Consider the following 16,856-nt stretch of genomic DNA (forward strand, 5'->3'; position numbering starts at 1 on the left):
TGAATTTATGCTAGTTTTAAAATCTTTTTTTTTTCAATTTTTTTTCAATTTTTACTCGCCAAACTAAGAATCAGACACCAGATGCACGATAGCCAAGTTTGTCCTATGAGCTATAAGCTATGAGCTGTCTATGAAAAAAAGTTGAACATTCATGGGTAAACCTAACTTCCCCTTTCTTTGATCCTCAATTCTGCTGTTCCGAATTCAGTTCAGTTTTTGGGATGTTACATATGACACTTCAGTTTCTAGGTCATGCTCAGTTTACCATAGAAATGTACAGCAGAAGTGGATCGTGAATTCAAAAGTAACCCTAAGTACATGAATCAACTGCAAGTGATAGATGACACAAGTTAATTGTATCAACCTGTATGACCTACGTAATACCTAGATTGATACTTTGTTATAGTTGATACTTCTAACAACCCATAGGCAGTTCTGGTATTGATAGAATTCCACAGGTTAAATGTATCAACCCGTGCCACTTAATAACTGAGATTGATACTCTGACATTCTAAACAGCTTGACATTATAAAGACGCTTGGTAGTTTTTGATGTATATTCTTAACAAAACTACTTGCCTTCAAATGTCATTTAAAAAAAAAAAATCTAATCGATTAATAGCAAGATTGACTTAATAAGCGCTAATTGACTAGTTCGGCGCTCTAACAGGTTCATTGCTCCGTATCACCAGATTTACATAGCGCCCTTTTTAATTCAAACACGTAATTAGTCCTCCATATTATTCCTTTGCTAAGCTTAAAAACAGTGTATCCAGGCAGAATGTTTATTTTATGAAACAAGCAGTGTGTGGCGTCGTGACTACATCTTCCTTACAGGGAGAGTAAAGCCATCAGTTGTGTCCAAGGAATGTACAGCTACTATTTCAGCTCGATTCATCATCGTCAGATATCCATGATGTAATTAAGAAATTAGGTTAGTTTAACAATGTTAATTACAGCTTTAAAGGCAGGCAGAGCAAACAGAATTATAAACAACCTGTCTTGCATTTTGTGTGTACCCACAGCTGAGTTTGCGATAAGAATGTGCTAAATAACTTCCTGTCCTAAATAACTTCCATATAACTAAAGCCATTTTTCACACCCTCCATTTGTGCCTGAATTAAAAAGGGCGCTATGTAAATCTGGTGATAAGGAGCAATTAACCTGTTAGAGCCCCGAACGAGTCAATTAGCGCATCTCCCGTGCATCATTCGCTGCAGTGAAAAGAAAGGCGCGACCTTGCTATTAATCGATATGATTTTTTTTAATGACATTTGAAGGCAAGTACGGTAGTTTTGTTAGGAATATACGTCAAAGACTACCAAGCCTCTTTATAATGTCAAGCTGTTTAGAATGTCAGGCATTTCCACCTGTGGACTATTAGAAGTATGTACTGTATCAAAGTATCAGTCTAGACAGTTATTAAGTGGCACACGTTGATACATTTAACCTGTGGAATTCTATCAATATCTGGACTGCCTATGGGTTGTTAGAAGTATCAACTACAACAGTATCAATCTAGGCATTAGGTCATACAGGTTGATACAAGTAACTTGTGTCATTCTATCGCTCTTGCAGGTAACCTATTTATGGCCAGTGTAGATGTTTCAAAGTGGGAAGGTCTATACAGTAAATGGTTGAGGGGCACATGTCTGTAATCTCTCACTAGATGTAATCATTACTATTTTACAATGTATTCAATTTTCTGTTTACATTGTATTTGCATAGTCCAACAGTTTAAACTATGAGGAATAGATAAGGAATATTTATTTGAAGTTGTTGAAGGGCACTGGTCTCTTAAAACCCAGAAGTGAAAGAGCTCTATAGGCCTTTATTGTATTTTTTTTTTCTTTTTTTTGCGTGTGATAGATAAACCCCCACGCATGACTATATATTGATGGATATTACATAATTTCATGTTCCTTCCCAAAAATGTGTTTTAATTTTAACCTTTAATAAAGGAAAACACCTGCATTTTAATCTATCTATTTCAGTGCAATGAATTAACGATCCAGTTCCGGAGTACATTTTTATGGTAAACTGAGCATGACCTAAAAACTTGGCTGCCATCTGTAAAAGCAGAACATCCCCAAAACTGTGCTGAATTCGGAACAGCACAGCGGCCCAGAATTGGGGACGTTGTCTGACAAACAGAGCGAGCCAGAATTTTGGACAGTATCTAAAAACTAATGCGGCACAGAATTTGGGACGTCATCTGAAAACAAAATCGGCCTAGAATTTGGGACGTTATCTGAAAACCAGCGCGGTCCAGAATTTGGGAATTAAATGAGAACAGGGACAGTCTATATGTAAAACTGTGATTACATAAGAGATAAACTAATGTATCCTGTAACAAAACTGTAACAGTGGGCAGTATTTGCAATTAAAAATAAATCACGCAAACGATTATAGATATATGCTATTTGAAAGAAAAAAAATACATCACCACAGAAAACCAATTCTGACATTCGTTCATAATATGATAATTTATATAAAGTAATAGTAACCCATAGTTTGTTATATTAGTACATCAAAATACCATATTATATTTTAATTGAAAGGCTCTAGAAAGCAGATCACTCTCCCTCTCTGCCTCTCCCTCTCTTTGCTCGCAAAGTTAAAAATGACTCCAGGCTGTCCCACGCGTTGCAACGTCATATTCCCGTGACAGACAAGAACCAATGAAAACGCGAGACTGTTATGCGGTACCATCGCAAAAAAAAGCGGGCCAGTGTCATACCTCGGACGAGTCGTCAGTGAAGGGGTGGGTTTTATGCAACTTTTCCGTCTGTCCACTCTTTGTTCATCAATGTTCCGTGAGGCGGGCGTTACTGACTGACTGCCCGGCTGCACAATGCCTGCGCAGTAACTGGAGCGCAGTGGGTTTGTTCACCAGGCCACGGCTGCAGCGGTAAAATGGCGGCGAGAGTGGTGTAACTGTCAACGATCTCCCTACCGACGAGGAAGGATAGGGCGAAGAAGAAATGCAGTATCGGTAACACCTCTGTGCAGCTTTAGCAAAGGTGAGGGTCCTACGATGTTTGGGCTTTTTTATGAACTGGTTGCACTATTTAGTCTAGCTAGCAGCATAATTGTTATGCAGGGTCATGTGACAAGGTTGAGTGTCTACAGAGTAAATACAATTGGGTTCAGTTCATGCAGCTCAGAGGCCAACACTATTGTATTTATATTATTTCCTATTTTCAGTAGGTAGTACATGTCGCGGTTTGTTATAGGAAATACCACCAGATAACATACACAAACAGATTTGACAATGCTGTTCAAGTTCAGTGTACAGTCAGAGAGATAGATCGCGTGCGTTGTAAGTAATACATCTATGACATGTCAAACAATGATTCAAATGAAATGTGACCTTGCATTTTCGTACTGATATTTGGGTCATATAGTACTCGTATTGCAGCGTGTGAGAAGCCCGTTTTGTCATTTTAGATCTAATGTTTTGTGGGGGATGACCTGGAAAAGGGAGTGGGCAGTCCTGCTACATGGGATACTAAAATATGGAACTATGTGGAAGTTTTTTAAACCTTTATATTATTATTATTATTGCAGATGCTGCAACATTCCTTTCTCTGCTCACAGCCGAAAGCCCTCCTCCAGGACTTGCAGAAGCTCTGTGAGTGTGTCGGTACTCGGCTGTCAGTGTCCGGCAGAGGAGGTTGGTTTGCATTATTTATTATCGATTTCTTTTTAATATATTAAAGTAGTAATTAGCTTCAAACTATATTTTCATTTTTTAACTCTTCTTTCTTTACTCAGATGTTGTTGTTTGTTCGTATTTACAATCATTCTTCGTGGTTTTTATGGGAATTACTCATAATTATTTTTTTTTGATAAGTATGTGATAATGCTTTGACTAGTACAGGAGCTGCTGTACAGTGCCCTCTAGTGCCCAGGAGTATTGTGCTTACAAAAGAAAGGAAACTTTGTCCAGTGGCAGATCACTAGGTGTTGCTGGCTATTAATTCTATAAAGACACTTTGATCTAGTTTATCAAGGCAGGAATGTAGAACTCCCGAAGAGGGGAACTGTTTCCTTCATCATATGAAGATGGAATTTGATACTTTTCTCTCTGATTTTAAAGTATTTGGGAATTGCTTAGAACCTCCTGCCAATGCTTCTCCTTCACTCCACATTAACAAATAGATATGCATATTTATTCTGTTCTTTGATCTCTCTATGCTGCTGATTTAAGTTTGAACCACACATGTTTTTATTCTGTTTGTACTTTGCAATTATCCTTGTATTGTTATTATGTGAAAATGTCCCGAATATGTAATATATGACTTTGTCATTTGTGTTTTAATTCAGGTCCCGATGCCTTAGCAGTATCTGCCAACGAAAGTGTGGTCCTGCTGAAGCTCTAAACGAGACACCTCTCCAGCGATGAGCCAACATCACCCGCCACCTAGTCCACAATTGCTTTTCTTTAGCGGTTAGGAATATTTTTTTTTTGTACCAGAATTACATGTAGAACATATAAATGAAGGGCTTCAGTGGATTGCAGGTCTTTTCATTAAGGGATCCATACAATTAATACATTTGTCTTGGATGCTGTATAATTACCTCTTTTGGTCTTGCACCCTGCTAGTTATTTTGTGTGTCCTAAACATAAAGGTTCACTAGAAGCAGAGAAAACAAACTTACCAGGTTCTATGTATGTTTCAAGCGCTAGTTTATTATTTTTTCTGTGTCCACTCAGACCATTGAGTGTCCATGTAGTCATGTTTTCCATCACCGGTCTATTATCTCTTACCACCAGCGACATTACTGCAGTAACTTGAACATATTTTAGTGAAACAACCAACCTGAAACTTACAAGTCAGATAGAACCAAGATCCCAAACTATTGAAGATGCATCTCAGGTTGGGGTCAGATTCACAGTAATTGTCCATCTGTTTAGGAAAGAAAGTGAGACCAAACCAGTAATACTATTGCCAGCCAAAACACTGAGTGTGTTTCTGAAACAAACATCCAATGAAACATTCGTATTTGTTAGACGGCAGCTTCTAAATTCTATTTTTGTGTGGCATGTATTTCATTCACAGACCACAATTGCCGAGGGTAATCTTTTTTCATTGTGACTCGCAGTGGGTTAATGAGCAGAACTGTCTTTACTACAAAACCCTGGATATTCAGTAATAGCATCTGGAAATCAGAATCCACACAAGCAAAATGTGAGATCAGAACTACGAGTTCAGCTGTTCAGTTTCTGCTGCAGTAATATCCAGAAAAGTGTTTAAAGTGGGCACTATCTGGTCTTCACTGGCATTTCTGGAGGGAGCGTCACATTGGCTCTGGCGCTCCCATGGGTTAGGGAGGCAAAACCCTCAGGGTCTGTTTTACCTCATCGCACCACAGCAGACCCTACTGTCCAGATGCCTGGTGAGCTCAAGCGGACACCTGCAGGGCTGGCCTTTCTCCTCCAGAGGCTGGTAGCTCTCCCACTGAACCTTCAGTTCTCCTGAGGTGTGTGGGGAATTGCTGTGGTGAGGGAGCATAATTGGATGATCTAAATTGGCAAGAAAATTGAGGGCACTCTCAAAATAATTAAATAAATAAAGTGGTCACTACACCCAAACGTTTGCATTTAAGGTAGTCCACCATGCATCATTTAGCAGAACTATTCTGACCGAAGTTTACTTCTAATGGTTATAATGATTGAGCAGTACAGTGATCTTTCAGGGTGGTACAAGAGCAGGGTGCTGAATCGCTTAGATTGATAAAGTTAAAGCTGCAAGATGTTAAAGCTTTGCATGGCTAAACCCTGTAATTGTCTCCATGAGTTTCTTGTACAGGTCTAACACTTGTGAGGGCTGCTTCCAAATGCTGTGAGTATCGACAGATGGATGACCCCTCTGTGACAGAGGGGTCATCCACGAATGGTCTTACCTGCCCCTCTGTCCAATTGGACTAGAACCCATTTTTATGAAAAAGTACAGTCAAACCTGCTTACTGTATAATTATCACTGTATACCCCTAAAGCTGTAGTTGATTTTATGTTTTTAATGCAGGTCTGCTGTACACTGGATATTCAGCAATATTGTTTGGGAATCAAATCCAAACATGCAAAATACAAGTGCAGATACACAAACCATCACTGCTGTGTATATTCCCATACAGCACTAGCAGATGCTGTCCTACAAAAAGAGATTGCAAAACGTAACCTTCCATTGACTTGCATGAGGAATGGCTTTTCAGTATGCGTGAATCCGTCTTTCGGGTGAGATGTAATTGTGATTCTGCAGTTGATGCATAGTTCACACACCCTAGTCTCTGTAAGTCACCTTGGATAAAGGCGTCTGCTAAATAAACTAATAATAATGTACCTTATTTTCTGACGACTATGCCCAAATAAAATGTTTATGAAAAACATGTTTTATTATTTTTTTTAAGACCATTTTACAGTGTAGCATTTACATTTGACTTATATGCTAGAAAGTATGGCTTGACAGTTTTGAGAGAAAAAAAAATAAATCCTCAGGGCAATAAAGGATGTGTATAAATTATCAATACTGTCACAGTAATCAGTTGTCCCAACCCTACAGAGCGAGCAATCATCTTTTAGTTTCTGTTTTTGCCAAATTACAAGTGATGATAATAAACTCATACTCCCCAGCTAATGGAAGCAGCCATGATATTGTTATACTGCATTTATTTCCCCTTTCCTTACCCTAAAATTTCACCTGAATTTATGGGCATGTGCAATATGTTTTTATATAGAATTGTGAAACAAGTGACAAGTTGTTTTGAGAACAACAAAATCACCACGTCTTCCATTTTAAGATGTATAGTTCCATGTGCATTAGCTTAGTAGCAATCTGTAGTGCCATATTAGTGGCCATGCATGAGGTTAGCGTTGCTTGCATATGAATAACTAAACAAGAAATCGAAACTTGATTGAGCTACTAATGTACAATGCAGCATCCCTTTTTTAAACAAAACTGAGCGTTGGATTTAGTGTTACCTGTAATAAATACTAACACAATAGTTTTAGAATTGCGTAGTAGATTACTGCTTAGCTAAACTAATTTTAATGCAAAATACCTCAAGTTTTGGAATGTCGATAGCACAAATCAAGCCATACTATTAATAGAATTTTAGAAGCAATAATAATGTTATGCATGAACTAGTATCGGAATGGAAATATATATGAATTAGGAATTAAGTAGAACGAATAACCTGTTGTAAAAATGTTTTTAGTGAGAAAGGGATTTGTTTGTTTTTAAGTGTTTTTTTTTTCTTTTTAAAGATTACTGACGGGTGGCATTTTCTGTTGCCTGTTGTAGGCTGTAATTACAAACATACTGTTCCCTTTGTTAAAAAACAGCCTACACCAAATTGTTCTTGATTATTTTGCCATTGTATTAATGCTGCTCATACCCATCAAACTCCCCCAACTACTGATGGGGTAGAATGCGTTTCGGCGTAACTGATATCCTGTGCTTGTAGCATTTACAGCAGCTTGAGGCCACATGTCAAATATAACATGCAATTTTCCTTGAAACACGAGTAGCAGAAAGAAAACTAATTCTTCAAATTAGTGCAGTATGAATATGTTTGATAAATAATCCTATTCTTAACGCATTTAAAGGTAAAATGCTTAAATGTGTTGGCTGGCTTTATTGCTGTTAACAAAAGGTAGCCAGAATTCTTACTTTAATCTACCTACAGAAAATGCCTCACGTTATGTAATCAGTTCATTTTGAAAGAGCAGTTTATGGTGTTTGTATAGATATTATATACAACCTGTAAACAAAATTGTCTTTTTGATTGTCCCATTTGACACCTGACCACTGTGAAATGTGGGAGTTGTGTGGTACACAGTTGTAGGCTTTTAATTTACTAGGTCAAGTGTACTGGGCTTTGTATTAGTCTGTTTGTTTTCCTAATGTTCTTTCTCTGAGAGGAAAGTATAGGCAGATAGTTGAAAATGATTTAGGAAAGAAAGAGTGAATTAGTCCTCTTATATTATGCATGTTACAATAGTGTTATACTAGGTTATTACTAAAGTCAAATATGCAAAGGCAAATCCTCAGATAGTAGTGCTGGGATGAACATGGGTTTTTCATGTATGAATATCAAAATTCAAGCGAGTATTCCCTTCATTTTTAATTGGCTGAAAAAAAAAAAAATCTCTTGGGACTAATACCACCGTCAAAATACCAAAGAGAGACTTTCTTCTGTGCAGTAGTATGTGTGTTATTAAGACATCATTATGCATTGTTTTTAAACATATAGATTTTTCATATTCATTTATGAATTCTGTTATAGGAATGAATACAAATTTGGTCACTGTTGTCTGCAAATACATTTCAATTGTTTAAGGTTTGAAAAAAGTGACACAAAACTGTATGTGTGTGCAGTTGCTGAAGGTATGTTGACAAGACACTAAGCAGCCTGACCACATTTATTGAGTAATTTGTCCCATCACTACTAGACAGATCTATTGTGTTCTAAAAGCAATTGTTGTATTGTTTTATAAACATACCGAACAAGGTGTGACAAACTGTATGTGTATCATTTTAGTGACAAGTCGGTTTTATTTCTAAGCAGAGTGAATTAACAAGAAGCATTGCTTAAAGGTATGTGGAGGAGACATGAAGCTGGCTGGTTACATTTTCCAAGTAATTTTGTTTAGTTTTTCTTCAGCAGAATTGTCACTTTTATGGGTCATAGGAAAACTGCTTTATTGTGTTTACAAATATGTTCTGTACTGGTTGTTGAGATTAGCCAGACTGGATTTAGTTCATATTGCTGCAACTTTATGAAGAATTCTGTAATGTGTTTAGGGTGGTGGGTAAAATTTTAAAAAATGGGGTTAAACTAACATGGCCATTCATTCTTTCAGATATGCCTATGTGTTAAGCTAATTTGAATGCATTCTGGCTATTACTGTCATGAGAGCTAATTGGTATAAATAGCTTATAAATACATGCTCTAGTAGTTCTATTTTTGGTTCTAGTTGTATGTTCAGCAGCTTAATGCCAAACTAAATGCAGCATGATTTTACCAACCAGTGTTCCTTGACTTTAACAGCAACAACAAAGCATTTCTGAAAACAGTTGCCATAGCTAGTGGTATTTGAATAATTCAGGGCATCTGAATTGCAGTTTAATGTTTCTGTTTTCACTGTATCACTCAGTTTGTTCAACATATATCGATACCAATACAGTAGTTCTTTTGTATGTCAACAGAATGATGTGTGTGTGATTTTACATCACCGTTTTAAACACCGCCCTGCACTGGGTACAGTAAGAAATGTATTCTTTCAAGTAAGCACAGTATACATCAAAAATTCCAGTTTTGTATATTTCTATAAGGAGCATCACCAATTAAGTGTTTTGTTCCTTTAGCTTGTTTTTATGTATTTTAATTAATTGTATTGCTTATTGCTTTAAACTATGCACTTCAGAAAAAAGAAAGCTCATGGATTTGAATACTGAGATGGATTTGTAAAACTGTAACCTCTGTATCAAAAACTTCTACAGCAATAAAAGCAGCACGGTGCCAGTTGTGCACTAGACTCTGGTTGTGTCTCACTTCACTTTGTTTAGGACACTCTGTGTGCAAGTCTAATGTGATTCTACACAAACCATATCACTGTTCTGATGAATAAACATGCCAGTTACTGCACCCTTTGCTTTGATAAACATTTACAGTAAAGCCTGTCTAATCCAGCCCCTCTATAAACCGTCATTCCATATAATCTTTGGGTCCCGACAAAATCCCTGTTGATATGAATAGTGTGATACCCTCTATAAGCCAGAACCTGTCTATTCTGAAATCTAGTATGATTTGTAAAATCATTCAAATCAATGTAAATCTGGCTGTGCAGTCCAGCACAAGTATGTTGAGTGAATACGCACATGTCCTGCAGGTATGGTACATCTACAGTACAATCATTGTTTACATAGTGGAAGTAAAAATAAAATAATACAATCCTTGAATTGCTGGGTATATCTGGACAGTACTTCTACTGCATGTACTGTAATAGAGCTTTTCAAAGTTTTCAAATAGTTTGTCATCGGTACCTATTTATTTGGGTACAGTATTATGTCATAGTACCTCTGATCCAGCACAATGTATAATCTGGCACTTTCCAGTCCCAGACGATGCTGGATTAGACAGGGTTTACTGTAATACTTTTGACTCACAAAGTATAAAATATGAATTTGATGCAAGTTGTACAATATAAATATATCTCCATTATTAAAAAACAAATCTAATTAAAGATTCACAGATTTAGATAGCTGTTTTTGAAGCAATGGGTCTTGTTTCTGCACCCTAAATATCTCATAAAAAAAAGTTTAAATAAAATAAAACACATCTATTTTGCTAAAAACTACTTTACCAGAAGATGCGTTTTTATTTATTTTTTTGGCCTGTGCAGAAAACTAAACTACTGGAATTACCAATTGCTTAAAAGCAGGTCGTGTTGTGTAATACTAATGCAGGAACTGCATTTATTTTAATAAAGAATATTCTGCAGGATCCTTGAAATAAGATCAGTTAATTGAAGTTAAATAAATAAAACACTAAATCATAAAGTAAATCGCCATACACATTTAACCCCTAACTGCTTGTAATGAATCAGTTGTGGAATTAATGTTTATGTAACAACTGTTATTTGACTACTGTAACCATAACATATAGGACTTAGTAGTATGTGCTTAATCAATCATTCACAATCATTCCCATGCTCAGACTGATTCAAATACATTTTCAAAATTAAAAAGCTCAAACAGAAACATTATTTAGAATTACATTTTATTAAAACACGACAGCAGCAACAACAAAAACAACAACATTTGGCTATGGAACTAGATAGCACTTCTGTAAGTGAAAAGCAGATGGATAAACAGCGGTAACTGAAATTAAATGAACTGAACAAATCAAGTTACCCCTTCACTTTTGAGCAAAACTGATTTATATGAAGGTTATAATTTAGAATGACAGCGCTCATGCTGAAATGGGTACGTCTGTAGAGGTGGGGATGCTTTTTGGACTCGATTATAATTCACAGTAGATGTTTTAATTTCAGTGTGTGCCAGTGGGATATAGGACTGTATGGTTGGTCTTTCCTTTTTATGTACACAGTTTGACAGAAACATTTGTTTTGTGGAAACCTATTATTTTGAATGACATTGTATTAAAACACAACAGCAGCAACACAAAGAACGTGTGGCTATGGAGCTGAAAAGCAGATGGGTAAACAGCGGTAACCGTGTGGAAGCAGCGCTGGCTCTGAAGAGGTTATTTCGGGGTCATCTCCATGGTAAGGGTGGCATCTTGTGTAAAACCATGACCTAATCTTTGCTCAACTAACTCCAGCCTGTTGTTCAAATCCACAAGCTCCTGCTTTAACTGGGAGGAAAAAATAAACAGATCAAATCCCTTCACTTGCGCACAAGTGATTTCCATGCAGGTTACAATTTAGAATGATACTGCTCATGCTGAAATGGGTTCCACTGTTTTAGATTAAAATCAGATCAAATTAAGTTATTTAGAATGATACTGCTCATGCTGAAATGGGTTCCACTGTTTTAGATTAAAATCAGATCAAATTAAGTTATTTAGAATGATACTGCTCATACTGAAATGGGTTCCACTGTTTTAGATTAAAATCAGATCAAATTAAGTTATTTAGAATGATACTGCTCATGCTGAAATGGGTTCCACTGTTTTAGATTAAAATCAGATCAAATTAAGTTATTTAGAATGATACTGCTCATGCTGAAATGGGTTCCACTGTTTTAGATTAAAATCAGATCAAATTAAGTTATTTAGAATGATACTGCTCATGCTGAAATGGGTTCCAATGTTTTAGATTAAAATCAGATCAAATTAAGTTATTTAGAATGATACTGCTCATGCTGAAATGGGTTCCACTGTTTTAGATTAAAATCAGATCAAATTAAGTTATTTAGAATGATACTGCTCATGCTGAAATGGGTTCCACTGTTTTAGATTAAAATCAGATCAAATTAAGTTATTTAGAATGATACTGCTCATGCTGAAATGGGTTCCACTGTTTTAGATTAAAATCAGATCAAATTAAGTTATTTAGAATGATACTGCTCATGCTGAAATGGGTTCCACTGTTTTAGATTAAAATCAGATCAAATTAAGTTATTTAGAATGATACTGCTCATGCTGAAATGGGTTCCACTGTTTTAGATTAAAATCAGATCAAATTAAGTTATTTAGAATGATACTGCTCATGCTGAAATGGGTTCCACTGTTTTAGATTAAAATCAGATCAAATTAAGTTATTTAGAATGATACCGCTCATGCTGAAATGGGTTCCACTGTTTTAGATTAAAATCAGATCAAATTAAGTTATTTAGAATGATACCGCTCATGCTGAAATGGGTTCCACTGTTTTAGATTAAAATCAGATCAAATTAAGTTATTTAGAATGATACCGCTCATGCTGAAATGGGTTCCACTGTTTTAGATTAAAATCAGATCAAATTAAGTTATTTAGAATGATACCGCTCATGCTGAAATGGGTTCCACTGTTTTAGATTAAAATCAGATCAAATTAAGTTATTTAGAATGATACTGCTCATGCTGAAATGGGTTCCACTGTTTTAGATTAAAATCAGATCAAATTAAGTTATTTAGAATGATACTGCTCATGCTGAAATGGGTTCCACTGTTTTAGATTAAAATCAGATCAAATTAAGTTATTTAGAATGATACTGCTCATGCTGAAATGGGTTCCACTGTTTTAGATTAAAATCAGATCAAATTAAGTTATTTAGAATGATACTGCTCATGCTGAAATGGGTTCCACTGTTTTAGATTAAAATCAGATCAAATTAAGTTATTTAGAATGATACTGCTCATGCTGAAATGGGTTCCACTGTTTTAGATTAAAATCAGATCAAATTAAGTTATTTAGAATGATACTGCTCATGCTGAAATGGGTTCCACTGTTTTAGATTAAAATCAGATCAAATTAAGTTATTTAGAATGATACTGCTCATGCGGAAATGGGTTCCACTGTTTTAGATTAAAATCAGATCAAATTAAGTTATTTAGAATGATACTGCTCATGCGGAAATGGGTTCCACTGTTTTAGATTAAAATCAGATCAAATTAAGTTATTTAGAATGATACTGCTCATGCTGAAATGGGTTCCACTGTTTTAGATTAAAATCAGATCAAATTAAGTTATTTAGAATGATACTGCTCATGCGGAAATGGGTTCCACTGTTTTAGATTAAAATCAGATCAAATTAAGTTATTTAGAATGATACTGCTCATGCTGAAATGGGTTCCACTGTTTTAGATTAAAATCAGATCAAATTAAGTTATTTAGAATGATACTGCTCATGCTGAAATGGGTTCCACTGTTTTAGATTAAAATCAGATCAAATTAAGTTATTTAGAATGATACTGCTCATGCTGAAATGGGTTCCACTGTTTTAGATTAAAATCAGATCAAATTAAGTTATTTAGAATGATACTGCTCATGCGGAAATGGGTTCCACTGTTTTAGATTAAAATCAGATCAAATTAAGTTATTTAGAATGATACTGCTCATGCTGAAATGGGTTCCACTGTTTTAGATTAAAATCAGATCAAATTAAGTTATTTAGAATGATACTGCTCATGCTGAAATGGGTTCCACTGTTTTAGATTAAAATCAGATCAAATTAAGTTATTTAGAATGATACTGCTCATGCTGAAATGGGTTCCACTGTTTTAGATTAAAAGGTGGGGATGCTTTTTTTCTCAATTATAAGTCACGGTAGATTGTTTTATATTATCTATCTATCTATCTATACACACACACACAGAGTATGGTGAATAATAAATACCTCTTTAATAGCCATCTGTGAAGTTTTGAGTTCAAAGTTCATCTCAGTAGCTGGAACCATATTTCTAGACTGCAAGACATAGCTATAAAAAAAGTAATATTATGACATATTAATATAACAACATACAATAAAAAACAGTGAAAGAGGTCCACAAAACTAGCCAGGCTTGGGTTAATTTCACATAAAACTCCAATGAATATCCTTACTGAAGAGAGGTGCCACTCTACTTGTTAGGAAGACAGAAAACGTGTGTCACTGTACCCCACCAACCCATGCACTGTGTGTCACTGTACCCCACCAACCCATGCATCTAGGTAACACAGACTAGATCAGTCAAAGTCTCTTTGTAGTTGTAAAAGCAGTACCAGATATATCATACTGTTTGCAAACATTATCAAAGGGTAAGGGGCATTAAAAGGAAAAAAAACCTGATGCAACTGCAATTTGACGCAACATACTCTTTAATAAAAGCAAGCCCACTTGAAATCTGGTGAAATTAAAAGCAAAAGAACAAAAGTTTAACATGAAACAAATGAGCCTTGCTTTTAATGCAGTATACTCACCAGCTGATGTTCTCCTTGTGAAGGAGAAAGAGGTTCCTGAGAGAGGTGAAAGCTCTGGCAGTGGAGTTCAGCACCATGCCCACAGCAGACTGGCAGCAACCACACCGCAGGGGTTTATAGACACTGCAAACAAGAAGCACAACCCTTTATTTATTTATCTTTAACCAGGCATGACCCAGACAGGATACAAGGAGTAGGTGATGCGGTGCTATGTACAGTAGTGAGCACATTTATTAGAACAACTCAAGATTTATCATTGATATCCTTCATACACCTACCTGCAGAAAAACCTCTGGGTGGGAGAAGTTCAATTTTCAGTCAGTAATCACGGATATGGAAACAATATAGGCACTTGTGTGCAAATGTTACACCACTTTGTACTTTAATTAGGCATGTTAAACAATTTCTAAAAAGTCTCATGCATTTTCCAATTTGTGGCTTTGTGTTTCTTTTCTTTTACTATTTTAAATGAAGTGCACGTGTGAATAGTGAATTCAATTAGACAATAACTAATTTGTCTATTTTGACAATGTTATTATTATTATTATTGATTTCTTAGCAGACGCCCTTATCCAGGGCGACTTACAATTGTTACAAGATATCACATTATACATTATTTCACATTATACAGATATCACATTATTTTACATACAATTACCCATTTATACAGTTGGGTTTTTACTGGAGCAATCTAGGTAAAGTACCTTGCTCAAGGGTACAACAGCAGTGTCCCCCACTGGGGATTGAACCCACAACCCTCCGGTCAAGAGTCCAGAGCCCTAACCACTACTCCACACTGCTGTTCCAAGATTTGCACAACAAATTAAAAGTACAGATGCAATGGGGTTTTCTAACAAAAGTGCATACTACTGTATTTGTGACCTATTTTGAGAAAAACCATAGATAGGTGGTAGTGACTATACTTGACCTGCACCCAGTTCTGGTTTTTAAAACTACCTTGTTGAAAAGTGTTGCTGAAATGATCGGGTGTCAGCAATCTGTGCAACTTGTAATACATCTCACCTGAGTCAGTATGTCTTCAATTCCTTATTTAATTCATGCAGGAAACTGTGACTTGAATAGGTTTAGCATGAGCCTCAGTGAGAGAGAAAGAACCTCATGCAAGATACTTACCATCCAGAGACTTTTCCTTGCAGCCCAAACTGCAGCTCATCTTCTACCACCACGTCATTAGTAACCTCTAAAAAAAAATTATAATGTTACAGGACAAGAAGTTTTAAAAAAAAAGGAAATATGAAATTGCAAGCTGAAATGGTTTATGCAATATTAGCTTTCGCTGGGGCAAATGTCTACAAACCTCCCTCACAAGGATGCTTATGTATGCTGTATGCCTGTCACAAAAATATAGGATTGAAAATCCCAAATGGAGGAATAGTGAACCTGAGAATGCCTGCTATGCCAGGGACGTTTTGGGGGTAGAATGGATGCTGTCAGCGACTAGGCAGTGACTTTAACGCATTAGGGAGACTTATCAAACACGGACCTAACAGCTTTGGACTGTCTTGCTAGGTAAATCCCTGGGCTAATAAAGAAAACTTGTAGGGAACTGAACCTATTTAGCCTTGACAAAGAATGACCAGGGGAGACTTAAGGACATAGTTAGTAAATTCTGGAGGCAGGTCAACGCAAAGAGGATTTAGTAGGAATGAACAAAACTTAAGGTCCTTTCCAATAGTAACCAGACTACAGAAAGTAAGCAACCGCAGTCACAATTTTGTATAAAACGAGACTGCAAATAAAAATAATACGAGCAATTATGTACATAAATTGCACAGTATTTTTGTTTTATATATACAGATAACCACTTACTGAGGCAGATGATCACGTTCAGTCGTTTGTCGTCTCCGCACGTATTAAGAGAATCCCCCATCACCGTATTGCAGTGGCTGCACAGAAAAGCAGAATGGGATGTTGTCTGGAGATCGTTCGGTACTTCGTAAGTGGCGTTCTGTGAAATTCCAATGAGGAGGCTGTCATCACCTTGTCGAAAAGGCTGTTTTACGACTTTGTTGTAGCACTGACTGCTCATAGTTTTATCATAGGAAAGCTCATCAGACACATCATAAGTGACATTCGGCAAAACCATCCCCGGCACTTCGTGGTCTTGCATGAAATATTTCCCAGCATTCTGCCTAATTGCGTGTTCACCGACTAAAGTTTCTTCGCAAGTACCTCCGAATACAGGAGTAATGTAAGTATTTTTTCGAGGGGTCTTTTTGTCTGTGTTTATAATGATATTGGATAATCTGGCAATTATATTGCGTTTTGCAGAGCTCTTACTAACAGCCATATCTTCCAGGTCTCATGCACATTTTAAACCAAGCCCGCTCAGCCGCTCTCAAAATTGAACCTTAAGCTTTTTCCGTCATTAAACTTCTTAAACCAATCAGAGACAACGAAGACGGCGTTTGTTTCCTGTTTTC

General features: G+C 36.3%; 1 protein-coding gene and 1 long non-coding RNA gene across 2 annotated transcripts; one reads left to right on the top strand and one right to left on the bottom strand.

The window, feature by feature from the left end:
- The first annotated feature begins 2,705 nt into the window (after window positions 1-2,705).
- LOC117422424 (uncharacterized) lies at window positions 2,706-9,547 on the top strand. The gene is made up of 3 exons (XR_004547631.3): window positions 2,706-3,022; window positions 3,570-3,675; window positions 4,329-9,547. It is a non-coding gene; the product is annotated as an uncharacterized LOC117422424 (long non-coding RNA).
- Window positions 9,548-10,761: 1,214 nt separating this feature from the next.
- LOC117421842 (protein Mis18-beta-like) lies at window positions 10,762-16,804 on the bottom strand. The gene is made up of 5 exons (XM_034036251.3): window positions 16,243-16,804; window positions 15,547-15,613; window positions 14,413-14,535; window positions 13,850-13,931; window positions 10,762-11,384 (listed from the first exon to the last, which is right to left on the bottom strand). Exons 1-5 carry the CDS (start codon window positions 16,721-16,723, stop codon window positions 11,274-11,276), a joined length of 864 nt encoding a protein of 287 aa, XP_033892142.3. The 5' UTR covers window positions 16,724-16,804; the 3' UTR covers window positions 10,762-11,273.
- Window positions 16,805-16,856: the final 52 nt, after the last annotated feature.

This window comes from Acipenser ruthenus, chromosome 15 (genome assembly GCF_902713425.1).
Source record: "Acipenser ruthenus chromosome 15, fAciRut3.2 maternal haplotype, whole genome shotgun sequence".
Taxonomy (NCBI): domain Eukaryota; kingdom Metazoa; phylum Chordata; class Actinopteri; order Acipenseriformes; family Acipenseridae; genus Acipenser; species Acipenser ruthenus.

What these genes read in the sequence shown, in the direction of transcription:
- LOC117421842 (XM_034036251.3), bottom strand. Translation starts at nt 16,723, where the DNA reads ATGGCTGTTAGTAAGAGCTCTGCAAAACGCAATATAATTGCCAGATTA. An exon ending in GAACGTGATCATCTGCCTCA is followed by an intron (nt 15,614 to 16,242) that starts GTAAGTGGTTAT and finishes ATTTTTTTTTAG; the next exon opens with AGGTTACTAATGACGTGGTG. An exon ending in CACAAGGAGAACATCAGCTG is followed by an intron (nt 13,932 to 14,412) that starts GTGAGTATACTG and finishes CTTTTTTTATAG; the next exon opens with CTATGTCTTGCAGTCTAGAA.